This window comes from Salvelinus sp. IW2-2015, linkage group LG32, assembly GCF_002910315.2.
Source record: "Salvelinus sp. IW2-2015 linkage group LG32, ASM291031v2, whole genome shotgun sequence".
In the NCBI taxonomy this organism is placed as follows: Eukaryota; Metazoa; Chordata; class Actinopteri; order Salmoniformes; family Salmonidae; genus Salvelinus; species Salvelinus sp. IW2-2015.
The window spans coordinates 12,173,127-12,186,205 of record NC_036871.1 but is presented as its reverse complement, the minus strand read 5'-3'; the positions used below and the strand labels follow the sequence as shown (position 1 = coordinate 12,186,205).

The window sequence follows — 13,079 nt, the reverse complement described above, 5'->3', positions numbered from 1 at the left end:
CAGACCCAGCCACATGCAGTGTAGCTTCCTTCCCCCCAACCACTCCACGCACAACGCCCTATAGAAGCCACTGGACGCCATAGTCGAGCTTAGGCTTCTAGCAACACACTGTTCGCCATTGGAAAACCCATTTCCATTCCGAACCCCCCTAACCACAGATTATATGCTCCCCATCAACACTCTGCTCCAAATGACAAGCTTCGAAGAAACGCCCTCCCGGTATAGGAGGTGCCAACCGCACAACCAACGAACACGCCACAGAACAAAGGACCAATACCGCCGCAACAACCAGACCAGACCCCCGCCTAACGACCCCAAACAAAGCCACACTCTGCGACATACCACGGCCCGGGGCACAACGCCCCAACACCCTAAAACCCCTCCAAAACCCCAACAAACCGATCACCGACAGACCATACCAAGCCTTAGCTAAAAAACACCCAACAACCTCTTACCCTCTGACAACAAGCCGGCTCAAACCCCCAAACCCCAGCACACAACAACCAACCGCCAAAAACCACCCAACAACCAACCCACCCCAAACCAACCCCCCCCAACCCCACACAAATAACCTCAAACCTCCCAAACCAAACGGCAAAAAGACCACCGCGAACGACCCCAACAACCAAGACTCAACTACCAAAGGCCTGTGCCAACCCCCCTAAGTCCCTTGGCGTATGCTCGATGCCACAGTAGCCAAGTGCAACCAAAGTTTCCGCTTGGGGTTTTTGACCCCTAAGCCTTGGCGATGTCTAGCGCAGCAAAACCCTGCACAAACACAAGCCAACACATTGGTAAATATGTTTATCCAAATGGGTTATCGGAGCATTTACGGTCAGTAGAGTCCCTATGAACCCCACCAAACCGGGCCCGCTGAGCCAAATGTCTACCAATGCCAGAAGTGATGAAACTGTTTGTTGGCAAAAAGGTCTGTTTGAATCCCCAGGCCTTGGCTTATAAGTCTTCCAGAGTGTTGTTCTAACAATATTTAGGGTCAGTTTCCCAGGACATACTCCCAGTTAGAACCCACATAAAGCACTCGGGCCCTAAACTGCGAATCTCCCAGAGTCGCCCATTGTGCCAAACTCTTTCATTAGCCAACGAGCCCCCAAAAGCGTAGGCCGCTAACCTCCGGTACTGCCACCCCCAGAGTCAAGGCCTTGCCTGAACAAGGTCACCCCTGACAAACCCCAAAGCCCGAATTGCTACACCACCCGCCAAGCCCGTCTAACCACAGAAAGGTTGGACCTCCTGGGAGGGCGCAACACCAAGGCTCTCGGATCCTATTGGCGCGTTTCCTTGAAAATACCCAAAACCCTGCGCGATGCTGCCAGCCCCCTGATGGGTTCAATCGCTCCGGAAGCTCTTGACCCCCAGCCCATTTGAGCTATGTCTGCCCAATTTGCTTGCAGTCCATTGAAGCCCCCAAGGCCTTGGCTATGTCTGCCAGATAGTGATGGTTTTGGGTCATTCAGCCCCAAGGCCCTGGCTATGTGCCAAAGTAATTGGGTCATTGGGCCTATGACAAACCTAAGCCTAACCTAGCTATGTCTGCCAGATAGTGGCTTCTGGGGGAGGACATTAATGGTCTGGTTGTTGAACCCCAAAAGCCTTGGCCATGTCTCTAGAGTGCTGGGGCTTTTGGCCCCAGCGCCACTTGGACATCGTCTTCGCAAAGTGATGGTCATTTGGCAGAGTTTTTCGAAGCCCTAAGTCCTTAGCTAACATGTCCAAAGCCAGGGTTAAACCAAGAGGTTGTTGGGGTTTTTGAGCCTCTAAGGCCTTGGCTATGTCTGCCAGAGTGAGTAGGTTTGTTGGGGTTTTGGAGGGGTTTAGGGTCGTTGGGGTTGTTGACCCCCAGGGCCGTGAGCTCATCCAGACCAAGTGTATGGGTTGTTGAGGGTCGTGAGACCCGAGCCTGGTGCTATGTCTGCCAGAGTGCTGGGGGTCATTAAGTCCCAAAGCCGTGGCTATGTCTGCCAGCAGTGATAGGTTTTTGGGGTCACTGAGCCCCAAGGCCGTGGCTACGTCTGTCAGAAGTGTATGGGACACATTTGGGAGGGTGTTTTGGATCTTTGGGGTATTTGAATCCCAAAGCCTTGGCTATGTCTGCCAGAGTGATGGGTTTGTCGCCCCATCACTTTAGCAAACATAGCCAAGGCCTTGGGGCTCAAAGACCCCAGCACTCTAGCAGACATAGCCAAGGCCTTGGGGTTCAACAACCCCAATGACCTTAACCCCCCCCAGAACCCCAGCTATCTGGCAGACATAGCTAAGGCCTTAGGGCTCAACAGCCCCAATGACCCAATTACTTTGGCAAACATAGCCAGGGCCTTGGGGCTGAACGACCCCAACAAACCAATTACTCTGGCAGACATAGCCAAGGCTTTGGGTCTCAATGACTCCAGCACTTTGGCAGACATAGCCAAGCCCTTGGGGGTCAAGAACCCCAACAAACCCATCACTCTGGCAGACATAGCCAAGGTTTTGGGATTCAAAAACCCCAACGACCCTAGAACCTCCAAAAAACCCAACACTCTGGCAGATGTGGCCAAGGCCTTGGGGCTCAACGACCCCTACACACCCATCACTCTGGCAGACATAGCCACGGCGTTGGGACTCAGTGACCCTAGCACTCTGGCAGACGTAGCCAAGGCCTTGGGGGTCAACAGCCCCAACGCCCCTAAAAGACCCAGCAACCCCAACACTCTGGCAGACATAGCCAAGGCATTGGGGCTCAACGACCCCAAAAAACCCATCACTCTGGCAGACATAGCCAAGGCTTTGGGACTCAAAGACCCCAGCACTACGGCAAGAATAACCAAGTCCTTGGGCTACAACAACCCCAACACAGGTCTACCAGGTAGGGATGCTATGTAGATTGGATACTATGTTGTGTTTCTACATCAGTAACCTTTAGGATATCTACTGCATCAATTGAGTATTGATTTAATGTGCATGTAATCAGTGTCAAGTAGGTATTTAGCAATTAAACAGTAAGTTATACTTATTATATTATACAGTAAATGACAACATTAAACATTGTTCACAATTTTAATGGCTTCTCCCCACACGGACGTGAACTCTTTACTCTAGATGCCGACAGTAACCCAGACCTCTGCAGTGACCTGCCCATCAACGGATTGACCACTCTGGCCAACGGAATCATTCTCATCTTCAAGGGTATGTGTGTGTGGAGCATAGTGGCCTAGCTCGTGGCTAGCTCGTGGCTAGCTCTTGGCTAGCTCTGTCCTATCTTACTCATTACTTACTAATCAAATATTTATGAAGGTCAAGTAGCTTTTCCAAAGCAGCAAAAAAAATATGAATAATTGTCTGCTACTTTCCTTTCCCGAAATAGCATAACAATGTTTACATTTACGTCATTTAGCAGACGCTCTTATCCAGAGCGACTTACAAATTGGACAAGTCAGTTAAGAACAAATTCTTATTTACAATGACGGCCTAGGAACAGTGGGTTAACTGCCTTGTTCAGGGGCAGAACGACAGATTTGTACATTGTCAGCTCGGGGATTTGAACTTGCAACCTTTCAGTTACTAGACCAACGCTCTAACCACTAGGCTACCCTGCCGCCCCGTTGTCATGCCACGACAATGTGTAGCCTAAAACCCTAAAGGAAATAGTTACTTGATGCATCGTTTCCTAATGATTGTGGTTCTGTTGCCCCCAACCAGGTAATTTCTTCTGGACGATAGATCCCATCACCAAGGACCATGGGCCAGCTCGCAACATCACAGAGGAGCTGGGCATCCCCTCCCCCATCGACAGTGCCTTCACCCGCACCAACTGCCAGGGCAAGAGCTACATCATCAAGGTACTGTAGAACTGCCGGGGGAAAAAACCTAGAACCAGGGAAAAGCTCAGTGGGTTGGGGCAGTAGAGATGCCTAGGTGGAACCTAATGACCTAAACACTTTCGATGGGATTGGGATATTGTCACACGGATCCTTTTCGCATAGCCTATATAATGTCCCCATCGCTTGTCCATCTCAGGGTGATGACTACTGGAGGATGGACAATGGCAACATGGAGCCTGGTTACCCCAAATCTGTTGCCTCTGGTTTTCATGGTCTGACTGGCACCATCACTGCAGCCCTGCCTGTGCCTGCTACCAGGAGGAGGCCTGAGTCTGTCTACTTCTTCAAGAAAGGTAAAGGAGAGCTTTGAGGATTACCACTACCTAACCTACTCCCATTGCTTAACATGATGAGTTACACCAATGAGTTCGCTCTACTCAATCCACATCCATTTCTTTCTCCCACAGGAGGCACCATGCAGAAATACTCGTACCATGCAGGAAGTAGCACTGTCTGTGGCAAGAAATCCAAGTCCAGTGCAAAGAAACGCCACGCTCGCCAAACAGAGATGAGTCTGGGAGCCGAGATCGACATCAAGCTGGCTCTGAAAGGCTTTCCCTCCTCAGTGACCTCAGCGGTGTCTGTCCCCAGCCCCAAGAAGGCCGACGGATACGACTACTTCCTCTTCGCTGGACGTAAGTCTACGACAATGTTCACGATGTACTGTACATCTGATAACCAAAATATCTATTACATCAGCAAAATACTGTTTATGGGTCTTTCTATAAACTAGGGTACCAGTGAGGATTTCCTACACTGGACGACTTGGGGGATCATAGCTTTAGTCAATGAAATTCACGAGCTGATTTAAAACCTATGTTTAACCGTTATCATGGTTGGTGTCCTGACGATTTGTCCAAAGTCATGCGATATAAAACTTTTCTGTCCATGCATTTATGGCAGTGTAAGTTGTCGTTATGTCATATATTAAGCATTAATCAGTTAAATGGATGAACTTGAACCCTGTAAGAATCCTGGATCTAGCAGTCGGACAGTTTTTGGTAGAGATCTCAGAATTATTATTTAACATTTTGTGTCTCCTTACGTTACGGGGTGAAAACAGTTAACGGGCACACAAATCCAAAACAATATATGCCTTGCAAAATTGAAAGCTTCTAACCGAAAGGGTCACCTTACCTTGATACGTAAAACATAAATCGATATGGCCATTAACGTGGTTCTTCAATAATCATGCATAATACTTGTAGGATGCGCATTTGGTGTCCAGTTGATTACTAGCATGCTAATAAATACCCAGACTTACAGTCATTGCGCTAACGCTAGTTAGCATTGGCTCACGGAACTTACCTCAAACTTCCTTCATACGGGACACAGACATCAAAATGGTATCCAAAAGTTCATCTGACTCTGGGGAAGTAGATAAAGGGCCTAATTGCCCAAAGTATCCCTTTAAAGGATTATTTTAGGCCTATGTTGATGTATAGGAGGAGTTATGGGCCAACATGCATATATTCGCTTGTATTCCTCTAAGTACACATGTGGAACGGCATGAAAATCATTTTTATTTTTATTTAAAATCATTTTGAAATGTTGAAGCCAATGTCAGACATTGGCCCCATTATTTATAGAAAGACCCTCATACAGGAAATACCAGTCCAAAATAAATAAGTAATGATCCAGTATAATAAGGAAGTATTACTAATATATTCTATCATATGCTGTATTTGTCAGATGCATAAACATTGCCTTGACATGCAATTCTTAAATATCCTGTGCAACTGCAGCTGTTCTGTTTAAAAAGGGTCTGGTAAACCTTTAAGTCAATATGTTAACACGAACACTATTCCCTTTTTAGCTCTGTACTTCAACATCAAGATATCTGGTGATCTGCCTGCTCTGGCCAAACCAGACAATGATGATCCCCGCCAAAACTCCATCAAGAAGTGGCTGAATTGTATCTAGAGCATTCCCTATGGATGGACCAACAACGCACAGAGCACACCTATGGCAACCATTTTCTTTTTTTTCCATATTAGGAAAACAAAAGCAACAGAACAATTATTCTTCTTGAATTTTTTAAAGAAAATGTACGCTTTTAAAGCACATGGTATCTGCTGATACAAAATTGGGAAGAAAAAATCTAACCATTTCTCTCTCTTACGATCACAAATTGGTAGGATTTTTTTATTAGACTAAGACATTATGATTGAGTGGAGCAGTCCATGATGACATCATGGAGCAGTCCATGATGACATCATTAGCGGGGTAGGTTTCCTCTACCGAAAGGGCTTCTTCCTGCTCGAGGGAAGCCCATACCTTGAATGGAAGGGATGAGAAGAGACAGGTTCAATCTTAGCCATTAGACATCATCCAAAATTGCCACTTCATGAAGTGTATAACTCTCAATTGTGTTTCTTAAGCTCGGCTCACTAGAGCTTCTTTGAGTGTTGTTTTGATGTGCCTTGAAATAGCTACCTCTGAACTCAAACATCAGCTAAAACATTTGACAAGAAACCACGTTAAGACCACACCAGGGGGGTTTAAATATCTCTTGCATGACCGCAACCCTGCTCCAACCATTCTTGTGTCACATGTAATCCAACATGCCAAACAAAAGTATACAATGTGTCCTTTGTGCCGCTTACTTTCTCTGGCTTTATCAAACTAATAAAAAAAAAGCTTCTCATCTACTTTGTTGTGCCGTGTGTTTCTATGACGTAAGAGTACGGCGGCAACGCCACTGCTTTAGTTGAATGGACTCATACCATGTTGTTCTGGGTTAAAAGTGGCCTTCAAAACTTAAAAAGTCAATGGAGATGAACGCTCACCTCCTCTGGGGATGAGCGTCCTGCCTCCGTTGGATGTCCTCATGGGTAGAGAGTGCTGGGCTATGGGGCGGCCGAAGGGCTTGGGCTGCACACTGCTGCTGGTGTCGAGAGAGAGTGAGAGTGAGAGTGAGAGTGAGAGAGAGACAGAGACAGAGAGAGCGATAGAAAGAGGTTGTAAGCAGGGATGAGAGAAGGTTAAGAGAACAAGAAAGAGAGACTGAAAATAAAAAGTGTGTGAGAGAGTTTGAGACAAAGAGAGACTCTGAAAGAGGGAAAGCGGTACTGACCGGCCGAGCTGGAGGTGGGCTCCTGGCTTGTGGAAGAAACACTGGCATCGTCTGACGGCTGGGCAGAGTCCATCTCAGCCTGGCTATCCGTTGACGCTTCACCACTGGTACTGAGAGGAGAGAAAAGTGTGTATGAGCAACACAAATACAGTGCATTCTGAAAGTATTCGGACCCCTTTACTTTTTCCACATTTTGTTACATTACAGCCTTATTCTAAAATGGATTAACTTGTTGTTTTTTCTCATCAATCTACACACAATACCCCATAATGACGTAGCAAAAACTGATTTTAAGAATGTTTTGCAAATTCATTACAAATAAAAAACAGAAATATCACATTTACATAAGTATTCAGACCCTTTACTCTGAATATTTGGCAGCGATTACAGCCTCAAGTCTTCTTGGGTATGACGCTACAAGCCTGGCACACCTGTATTTGGGGAGTTTCTCCCATTCTTCTCTGCAGATCCTCTCAAGCTCTTTCAGGTTGGATGGGGAGAGTTGCTGCACAGATATTTTCAGGTCTCTCCAGAGATCTGGCTGGGCCACTCAAGGACATTCAGAGACTTGTTCCGAAGCCACTCCTGACTTGCAGACAGCCTCTGTGGGATAAACAACCACAAGGACACTAAATTAGACAAAACATTTTTGCACAGCTGATTCAGAGTACATTTTGAGTATTGTATTTGAGTATCAAGCTTGTTAGTACAGGTTACATCTGAATATCTGTATCTATGTCTGAAAGCCCATGTTTTTCTGGATCAGGATCTTACCTGTGTGGGTTGGGGTCCCAGGCTGAATGTAGAGGAGTGGGGGCAGGGGGTCGGCAGGGAATGGACTGGGGCAGGCACCCCTGACAGGGGTCCAGGCTGAGGCTGGGGACGGAGGAGGAGGAGGAGGTAGAGAAGGAAAAGGAAAAGGTGGTAGAGTACTAGGGGTAGGCTGTAGTAGTTCTCTTGGGGGGGGTTCGGACATGGCCATGGGCAAGGACTTGTGGTGCTGCTGCTCCCCTCACCTGGAAGCAGAGGAAAGGACTCATGTCTCGGACTCTGATACGGCAGGCACTAAGTCACACACATCTGCCCGAAGTTTCTATTCACTTCTATCTGTTTCTTTTCCCAGCATGGAAAGTGAAAGATGAATTTTACATAATACGGAATCCATATTAGGAAGTCTCAATTGTCATACAAAATGCTCTCAGTTGTCGGACAAAACTCCCTCAGTCGTCAGTGTTTCATCTGCTGACAACTGAGGGACTTCCTAATATGAATCCCGTACTAAACAGTCCATCTCTCCCTCACCGCTCTGTGAGTCGGCCTGTTTCTGGGAGCTGGAGTCTGTAGCTCCCATGCTCTCCTCGAACTCCGAAGCAGGCTCCGAGGTCTCAGGGACCGTCACGTTTCCCTTTCCTTCGTACAGCTCGTTGGTGTCTCCGCTCCCCTCGTAGCTCTCCTCTTCTCCCATCCCCTGGTCATCATCATCATCCTTCTCTTCCTCTACCTCATAGTAGGAAAATATAAAATATGAATTTCAATTGCTTTAATATATAAATCAAATGTACTTATCAACTGGGGTTCCACCTTCAGAGGACTGCAGCCCTGCAGGGGTAACACACATAGGGGTTCAAGGTCAGGTTAAAAGTATACCATCTATTGCTACCCTGGGGGACAGTATACCATCTATTGCTGCCCTTGGGACAGTATACCATCTATCGCTGCCCTGGGGACAGTATACCGTCTAATGCTGCCCTGGGGACAGTATACCATCTATTGCTGCCCTGGGGACAGTATACCATCTATTGCTGCCCTGGGGACAGTATAACTAACTATTGCTGCCTGGGGAAGTATACCACTATTGCTGCCCTGGGGACAGTATATCTATAATTTGCTGCCCGGGGGACGTATACCATCTATTGTGCCCTGGGGACAGTATACCATCTATTGCTGCCCTGGGGACAGTATACATCTATTGCTGCCCTGGGGACAGTACCATCTATTGCTGCCTGGGGCAGTATACCATCTATTGCTGCCCTGGGGCAGTATACTATCTATTGCTGCCTGGGGACAGTGTACCTCTATTGCTGCCCTGGGGGACATATACTATCTATTGCTGCCCTGGGGCAGTATACTATCTAGTGCTGTCCTGGGGGCAGTATAATATCTATTGCTGCCTGGGTTAGTATACTATCCATTTTGCCTGGTGGCAGTATAATATCTATTCTGCCCTGGGGGCAGTATACCATCTATTGCTGCCCTGGGTTGGCAGTATACCATCTATTGCTGCCCTGGGGACAGTATACTATCTATTGCTGCCTGGGGGCAGTATACTATCTATTGCTGCCTGGGGGCAGTTACCATCTATTGCTGCCCTGGGGACAGTTATACGTCTATGCTGCCCTGGGGACAGTATACTATCTATTGCTGCCCTGGGGGAACTATATATATTGCTGCCCTGGGTTGGCAGTATACGTCTTATTATGCTGCCCTGGGTTGGCAGTATACCATCTATTGCTGCCCTGGGTTGGCAGTACTACCATCATTGCTGCCCTGGGGACAGTATACTATCTATTGCTGCCCTGGGTACAGTATACTATCTATTGCTGCCCTGGGGGACAGTATACTATCTATTGCTGCCCTGGGTGACAGTATACCATCTTATGCCGAATATATAATACCGAGCCACTCCTCTCACCTTCCTGGCTGTCAGACTGTGTATGGGGAATGACAGTGGCCGTGGGGGTGGGCACCGTGACGGGAACCATGGGTCGGATGCTGGCTCTGGGGGTGGACTTGCTCCCAGGCATCGGGGAAGGTTTACTGGGGGCACCACCCGCCACCGGGGTGGGCTTGATGTTGGCGGTGGGGGGCTGCTCTGAAGAGCTGGAAGAACCACTGTTTGGTAAGAAACGGGAGAAACAAACTATGGTGTTAAGAGTTGGGTACGTGTCCGTTATTTTTGACTTTTGATTTCAAAACAGTATTTATTTTAAGAGTGTATGATTCAGACATATTTCTACCATCCCGTCTGCAGCTTGGTTAGTCCTCTGGCTGACATGCCTCTGTTCTGGAGCTCTCTGCTGCTGCTGCTGCGTTGTTACCCTGGTCGCGGGGCTCGTCCCTCTGAGGTTGTTCGTTGCAGTGGTCTTTGAGTTCCCTTATCTCTCGGTCCTGTAGGTGGAGACGGCCCTCATACCAGGACTTGAGGGAGCTGACGCACCTCCTGCTCCTCCTGCTGCTGCTTCATATCCTCCACCTCCTTGGCCAGCTGCTCCTTTGCAACTGGGACACACACCGATACACACACACACAACATTTCATTGAATCAAATGACCTAAATATATCTTAGAGGTCATGACACAAATATCCCAGATAGTTCTCACATCATTTAAATAATTTCTTTAAATCTGGACTACAAAAACATGCGAGAGACATACACTGAACAAAAATATAAACGCAACATGCAACAATTTCAAAGACTACAGTTCATATAATTGAAATAAATGCATTAGGCCCTAATCTATGGATTTCACAACTGGGAATACAGATATACATCTATTGGTCAGATACATAAAAATAAATAAAAAAAGGTAGGGACGTGGATCAGAAAATCAGTCAGTACCTGGTGTGACCACCATTTGCCTCATGCAGCGTGACATCTCCTTTGCATAGAGTTGATTAGGCTGTTGATTGTGGCCTGTGGAATTTTGTCCCACTCTTTAATGGCTGTGCGAAGTTGCTGGATATTGGTGGGAACTGGAACACGCTGTTGTACAAGTCGATCCACAGCATCCCAAACATGCTCAAGGGGGAATTTCTGGTGAGTATGCAGGCCACAGAAAAATGGGACATTTTCAGCTTCCAGGAATTGTGTACAGATCCTTGCGACATGGGGCCATGCATTATCATACTGAAACATGAGGTGATGGCGGCAGATGAATGGCACGACAATGGGCCTCAGGATCTTGTCACGGTATCTCTGTGCATTTAAATTGGCATCGATAAAATACAATTGTGTTCGTTGTCTGTAGCTTATGCCTGCCCTAAACATAACCCCACCATAGGGCACTCCGTTCACAACGTTGACATCAGCAAACCACTGACCCACACGACGCCATACACATTGTTAGTCATCTACCGGGATTCTACCGGGAAACCGGGATTCATCCGTAAAGCACACACTTTTCCAGCGTGCCAGTGGACATCGAAGGTGAACATTTGCCCACGACGCCTAATTGCAGTCAGGTCAAGACTGAGGACGACGAGCACGCATGTGAGCTTCCCTGAGACGGTTTCTGACAATTTGTGGAGAAATTCTTTGGTTGTGCAAACCCACAGTTTCATCAGCTGTCTGGGTGGCTGGTCTCCGGTGAAGAAGCCGGATGTGGAGGTCCTGGGCTGGCGTAGTTACACGTGGGCTGAGGTTGTGAGGCCAGTTGGATGTACTGCCAAATTCTGACAATTGTGTTTGTGTTGTTTGACAAAACTGCACATTTAAAGTGGCCTTTCATTGTCCCCAGCACAAGGTGCACTTGTGTAATGATCATGCTGTTCAATCAGCTTCTTGATTTTCCACTGTTGAGCTGGTTGAGCTTCTGCTTGGAACCCATGGAGGCCTTCTTGGTCTTCTCCTCCTCGTCGGCCATCTGTTGCCGTAGCGGCTCCTCCGGGGCCGTCTTCTCCTGCTGCTCCTGTCTCAGCCTGGTCACCTCCCCCTGGGCCTGGGTAGACTGCTCCGGGATGCGGGTCACCTCCTGCTTCAGACCCCCCATCTCCATGTCGCGCTCACTCACAGTCTAACATGTTGATGGAGAAGAAGAATACTTTATTCATCCATACGAGACATATGTGCCTGCTGCCATTAGAGGGGCTTTTGGGGGTCAATTGTTTTGTAATGATGTATGGTGAATGAGGTACAGTAAAAAGACAAGAGGGATGATCCAGAACCAGGGTGGACAAGAACCATGACAAACAATCATGCCCCTTCTCTAAAAAAAAAACACAACCCTTTTTTGTTGAAATTCAAATACAATCAAAGGTTCATAACTTCAGTCTTTGATATGGACAATATGACAGTACCTATCTGATCATAACGGATGGTTCTCTAACGAGCAACTTAAATGGCTCCATACATACTGTGTAGGTCTTCAATTACCTTCTGCATGCTAACTTTACTTGACTCTATGGAGGCACTGGCTCCATACACATAAAGTACATTACTAGTACCTTCTGTATGCCCTCCAGTTGTCCCTCCAGGTCTTTGATTTTGGTCTCGGGCCTGGCTGAGGGACTTCTTCAGGCTCTGGATCTCCTGGGCCGAGGCCTACTGAGCCTGCTGGACCTGCAGTTGAGCCTCCTGCACCTCCTCCTGGGCTGGCTTGGCTGCTGCTTCTGCCACCAGCTGATAAGAGATGGATGGGAAGCGGAGAGGAGCATAGCATTAGAATGGAACAGAATTAGTCAGTCAGTGAAGGTTTGACTGGCCCCTGTCATTGTAGATGCACACACATGATACAGCAAGTGCAGGTACAGCTTAAAACAAGTTAAAACGTGCAGGCTCAACAAATGTACACAAAGGCATGCAAACACACACACGAATCCCCGATCCCACACAAACACTACCCCCACCGCACCCTCCCACACACCTTGTCAAGTTGCATCTACAGCGTCTCGTACTGGGTATTGTAACGGCGGCCGCTCATCTTGACCTGCGTGATGGTCTTGGCCTTCTCCTGGATGTCCAGGTTCTTGGCGTCCAGCTCCTTCTTGGTAGCTTCCCTCTCAGTGGTCACCTTGCACAGGGTCTCCCTCAGGTTCTGTATCTGGCTCTGGTCACTGACGCGTTGGTTCTATGGAGGAGGGGAGTAAGTACAGAGTAGGTACAGAGTCTAGTGTGGAGAATTCTGGATTAGAAAATTACTGGACAAAAATCTTTTGGACAGAAATCTCTTGGACAGTTTATAATTGAGTTTTTAGTCGAGTTGAGCCTACTCAACTATTACATTTCGATTCGGTTTCTGAAATCGACTTGGAAACTGAATGAATTGTTCCCAACCCGTGTGTGTGTGTGTGTGTGTGTGTGTGTGTGTGTGTGTGTGTGTGTGTGTGTGTGTGTGTGTGTGTGTGTG

At 47.5% G+C, this 13,079-nt stretch overlaps 1 protein-coding gene and 1 pseudogene across 1 annotated transcript; one reads left to right on the top strand and one right to left on the bottom strand.

The window, feature by feature from the left end:
• Nucleotides 1–2,127: 2,127 nt before the first annotated feature.
• prg4a (proteoglycan 4a) lies at nucleotides 2,128–6,529 on the top strand (the record flags this gene model as incomplete). The annotated part of the gene is made up of 6 exons (XM_023977680.2): nucleotides 2,128–2,863; nucleotides 3,097–3,183; nucleotides 3,697–3,836; nucleotides 4,015–4,171; nucleotides 4,286–4,513; nucleotides 5,695–6,529. Coding segments are annotated over 6 exons (1,455 nt in total), but the record flags the coding sequence as incomplete, so codon positions are not given.
• Nucleotides 6,097–13,079, bottom strand: part of LOC111956970 (nucleoprotein TPR-like) — a 16,761-nt pseudogene continuing 9,778 nt past the window's right edge.